This window comes from Cryptomeria japonica, chromosome 10, assembly GCF_030272615.1.
Source record: "Cryptomeria japonica chromosome 10, Sugi_1.0, whole genome shotgun sequence".
Classification (NCBI taxonomy): domain Eukaryota; kingdom Viridiplantae; phylum Streptophyta; class Pinopsida; order Cupressales; family Cupressaceae; genus Cryptomeria; species Cryptomeria japonica.
In genome coordinates this window covers 724,953,518-724,958,127 of record NC_081414.1, presented here as the reverse complement: position 1 = coordinate 724,958,127, position 4,610 = coordinate 724,953,518, and the positions used below count along the sequence as shown (strand labels likewise).

General features: G+C 34.6%; 1 protein-coding gene across 1 annotated transcript; it reads right to left on the bottom strand.

The window, feature by feature from the left end:
* Positions 1-3,156: 3,156 nt before the first annotated feature.
* LOC131040055 (ethylene-responsive transcription factor ERF039-like) lies at positions 3,157-3,765 on the bottom strand. Its single transcript, XM_057972942.2, has 2 exons — positions 3,464-3,765; positions 3,157-3,331 (listed from the first exon to the last, which is right to left on the bottom strand). Exons 1-2 carry the CDS (start codon positions 3,763-3,765, stop codon positions 3,157-3,159), a joined length of 477 nt encoding a protein of 158 aa, XP_057828925.2.
* Positions 3,766-4,610: the final 845 nt, after the last annotated feature.

The window sequence follows — 4,610 nt, the reverse complement described above, 5'->3', positions numbered from 1 at the left end:
TTGATCTTTCTTTATTACAAAACAGATTTCCTTTTCGTACTTATACACAATAGCTTGTGATATCCTTACTCTTGTTTTCATTCGAGCCTTTAGTGCTTGAAAGTGCTCATTTATGGTTTTCTCCCTATTCTCTCCCATATTATTCAGCAATTCTAATAGTTGTTTTCCTACCGGTATATCAAATCCAAAATCTTTAGCACCAATACCGAGTACTTGTTTGGTTATGCATAGCATTAGACAAACAAGTAGGTTTCCAAATCTGAATGTTCCTTTCTTTTCCCTTTTGATCTTTCCTAGATTATCTATTAGCTCATCTTTAAGCCATTCACATATGTCTATCCTTGCATTATCATTTACCATGTCATAGGCACTCTTAATACATAGGTTAGAAACTGAGTTTAACCTATTTGTATGTGTAGCCTTGTAAACCTAAGATCATACAGATAAATCTGATATTTGTATCTTTTACATCGTTTACCCTTAGTGATCTTTTATCAAATGTTGCACTGGTTAGGTTTGTCACTAAGTCATTTGAGACCTTTTTAATTTTGTCAAGTCTGTTGCCGGTGGAGGGTAACCCTATTAACTCCCTACAAACTTAAGATCATCCATGGACTAGTCTAGATCAGTTCTACCATTAATCACATTGATGTCTTCTTTTAAGAGCCTATTTTAGATAATCATTATGAGAGCATGAATCGAGAAAATACAAATTAAAAAGAGGAGCTACATCTATTTTCTATTATCGGAGATGGATATTACCTCCTTGAAGTAGATTTCCAAATACATTCAACTATTCCTTGTAATAAAATTTTAAAATAATTTGCACTAGTAAATAGTGGCATGAAAGTGACAATTGCAATCCATTCATAGTCCAAAACATAATTCAAATCAGATTCAAAGTAAATAAGGGTAGCTCTATTGCTCTCAAAGAATTTTTTGGTTCCTTTATGATTCACAATCATGAAGAGGACTTTGCAACTTAAGTAAATTTTTTTTCAAGATACCAATCACCTCCAAATGCAAACTAGACCATAAGCTTCAATGCTTGATATCATCCTCCCACCTGCAACTAGATGAATGGAAGTATGTAAATCACTACGAATAGTATTCTAAAACGAAAGAAGAGATTCCATTATGTAGTATGTAGATCACTATGAATGGTTTTGCAAAATGAAGGAAGAGATTCCAGAATGTAGATAAGAAGAGAGGTATAGGTTTCTATCATAATTATTTATAGAATTTATCTATTTTTTCATCATTTCAAATTTAATAACATGGAGAGACATCACTAAGAAGGGAAGTTATTTTGCCACTTCATTAAATAGGCATGTTCCCATTTCTTTTGTTTAATAATTTAATTTTTTTTGTGAAGGGTAAGTCATAGATGCATCAATAGGAATAATTGAAGAGCCATTAGTGGCTAGAATGTTGAGCACAATGGGTTTATAGTTTTATATTTCCTTACTCTATTTCCTAGTGGATAAGGCTCTAGCCTGTGAAACTAGAGATTTTTGGATTCAACATGTGTAGGTACACTTTCCTTGCAAGTCGCTAGAACTGTAATGCATTTTTTTCACTCATTTTAAAACATTTCTTCACGTTGAATCACCATTTGATGGCTTGAGAAAATGATAATGCATCAAAAGAAATAAATGGCATGATAGGGAAGTGCGGGTTTCAAATATTCAAAAATCATTGGATCTTTTTCAATCCAACAAGGCGACACTCTAGGAATGAAAGAAGAGGAGGATTCAATTTCAATGCTCACAATTCCTCCACGTGGATGATGGACTCACCATATGCTAGGTGAATGAAAGGCATTGGGAATGAAGTGGAGCCCATAAACTTAAAATGAATACTTCTCACATGCCGTAACTGAGAGGAGACAAGTGGCTATCAAGTAGAGAAGGAATTCAAATGTTATTGGGAGTTGTTGCCTTTCCATCATTTTCTTCTTGATTGGGTTTCCGTTATAAATGGAATTTTGATCAAGAAAAGGGAGAGGCCTTTGTGTCTAATTTTTTTCAGAATTAATCAATTATTGATGTACTATGCATTATTGTCTCTCCCATCTTCATTGTAATTCACCCATGAATAGAAGATAGTCATTTTGTGCCATGGCTTCCCCTATATTAAACCCTTCTCTATTTCCTTATCTTCTATATGCAGTCTCTTTTGTAGATCTAAGATTATCAAAGCTTTTATAGTTTAATGATTGTGTGATTTGCACTTTCCGTCATTGTGTTTGTGTTTACTTTTTCGCATGATCTTAAATACTATGCATAATCAAGCATATGCAAATAAGGAGTCTTTGTAATTGGTGTATTAGTTAGAGTTTATTTCTTTCTTTGTTACGCTTTTCTTTTCTCTAATCTGAAGGTTGAGATTCATTGAGGATCCTACGAAGAGCCGATTCCTAAAACCCTGGAAATCATCGCAAAAACTATAAGCCCATGTTTGTAATATTTCCCATTGTTGTTGCAGGTTTGTATGTGGGTGGAGCAATCAGTTAGAAATCAGCCATTAACAAATACCATTAAATAATACCATAATGCTTGAATTTAAACATGAAAATTAGTAAACAAACAAAGAATGAAATAGAAAGTCAATGAAAAATAACAGTTTTTAAATTGTTTTTCTAATATTTTATATTACTTCAATTGGAAATTCAATTGAATAGCCAAAAATAAATGACATGGTTGGATACCATTGAACAATTCCAGAATGCTATAGTTAGAACATGGACATTAGTAAACAAACAAGGAAATATTTATAAAATTAGAAATCAAAGGAAGGCATTGTTTAATGGAAATTTCTTAATACACATATGCGCTCTGTTTTCAGAATAGGTGAATGTTGTCATGAGGAAAACCAACGACAGGAAACATGTATATACATTTTAAGCAAAACAGTTTTTGGCTGTTTCCATATACTTCATTTCAATGGAAGTCACTCTATATCTCTAACCGTTTCTAAATATTTGATTTCGATGGAAGCAATTGTATAGCTCCAAATTTTCCTAAATTCTTCACTCCACTATACAGAACTATGTAACACTAACCTTCCTCAATCTCTTGAACAGTAAATCTTGGTGATTGGCCAAGGCATTGAAAGCTCCACTTCGCATTCCTTTTGTAACTTTTCCTTGCTACTCTAACTGAAATCCCAAAGAGATGTAAACTGATCATCTCGATCTTCTTCTCCAGTCACGGGGTTACCAAAGACGAAAGAAGATCCGATCAGCACTCCATCTGTAATGTTCATTAGCAAGTTGGGCCAATCCAGCCATGAATCCGTCATTACATTGTTTTCTTTCACAGTTACTGCAGTATTAGTGGATTGAGATTGATACTGTGGAAACGGTTTAGAGTCAGAAAAACCTTCATTATTATCACCATTCTTGCTGTTGGAGCATAGCTGTGGTGCTTCTTGTTTCACTTGCTGTTGAGAATAAAAGTATGCAGCTTCGACTGCAGCCGCTTGGATGTCTCTTGCAGAGGAAGTTGCAGGGCAAGGAAGCGAATGAATTAAGTCAGGGAAATTTAAATTGGCGGATTCCCCTCTCAAGGCAAGTGCAGCTGTATCATGTGCACGAGCTGCCATCTCTGATGTGGGGAATGAGCCCAACCATATCCTCTTCTCCTTCCCCGGCTGTCTGATTTCTGACGCCCACAACCCCCACTTTCTCTTTCTCACACCCACATAGGTAGGATGCTTTGTTCCACTCTTGTTTGCCTTCGCACTACTACCTCCTTTCCCCATCGATGATTGGAAGAGCTTAAAAGAATCCTAACGTTAGTATTCCAGTTTTGATAGAAAAAAAAATTCTACAACAATCTAAAACATTCAAGTGCTAGTTGACAGCCTATTTACTTGTAAAACAATGATAATATTAGTGCAAATACAATAGAACAAGTATTGAACAAGGCTTCCTTGTCTCACGAGCTCAAAACAAAACACAATGCAGAGTTGACACAACTAGATTTTCACGTTAAGCACTCGCTCACCATAACCTAGACTCTATGAACAGAGTTTTCTCTAAAGCTTAACAAAGAGCTAACAGGAATTCAGTAGTCATGTATTCTTCTAATTCACTAGTTCTTTCACCTATCACTTACCAACAAGAATGTCTCATAACTTGAACATAGTAAACATCGTCAATTTTATGTTTACCATCAATTATAATTTCTTTCTTTTCTAGAAATAGTTGTTGCTTCTTCTCCTGCAAATTTCACTGATCCACCATCATACTTATCAAGGTTAATGAACTTCCCTTTATCACCTATGATATGGTTTGAGCATCTAGAGTCAATAATGCAATCCTTTGGCTCAACTTTAGCATGCAAGGCAGTCTTCTCATTTACTATTTTTCCACATTTCTTCACATATTTTCGTCGTTTTGACCTTCCCTTATCTTTTTGTTCTATAGCGATAACAAATGATTCTTCATTTGAATCATCATCATCTTCATCCTCAGATGAGTGAACCTCGATTGAGCAAATACTCTTTTTACTTTTATTTATGTGCCTATCCTTCCATTTATCTTCATTAGTTTGTTTGTAATCTTTTATACACCTAGCAACATATGACTAGTTCTACCACAATTA

Excerpts from the sequence above, each read along its gene's own strand:
- LOC131040055 (XM_057972942.2), bottom strand. The coding sequence starts at position 3,765 with ATGGGGAAAGGAGGTAGTAGTGCGAAGGCAAACAAGAGTGGAACAAAG. Across the intron at positions 3,332-3,463 it reads GCGGCTGCAGTCGAAGCTGC|TGCAGTAACTGTGAAAGAAA; the intron begins ATACTTTTATTC and ends ATCCACTAATAC.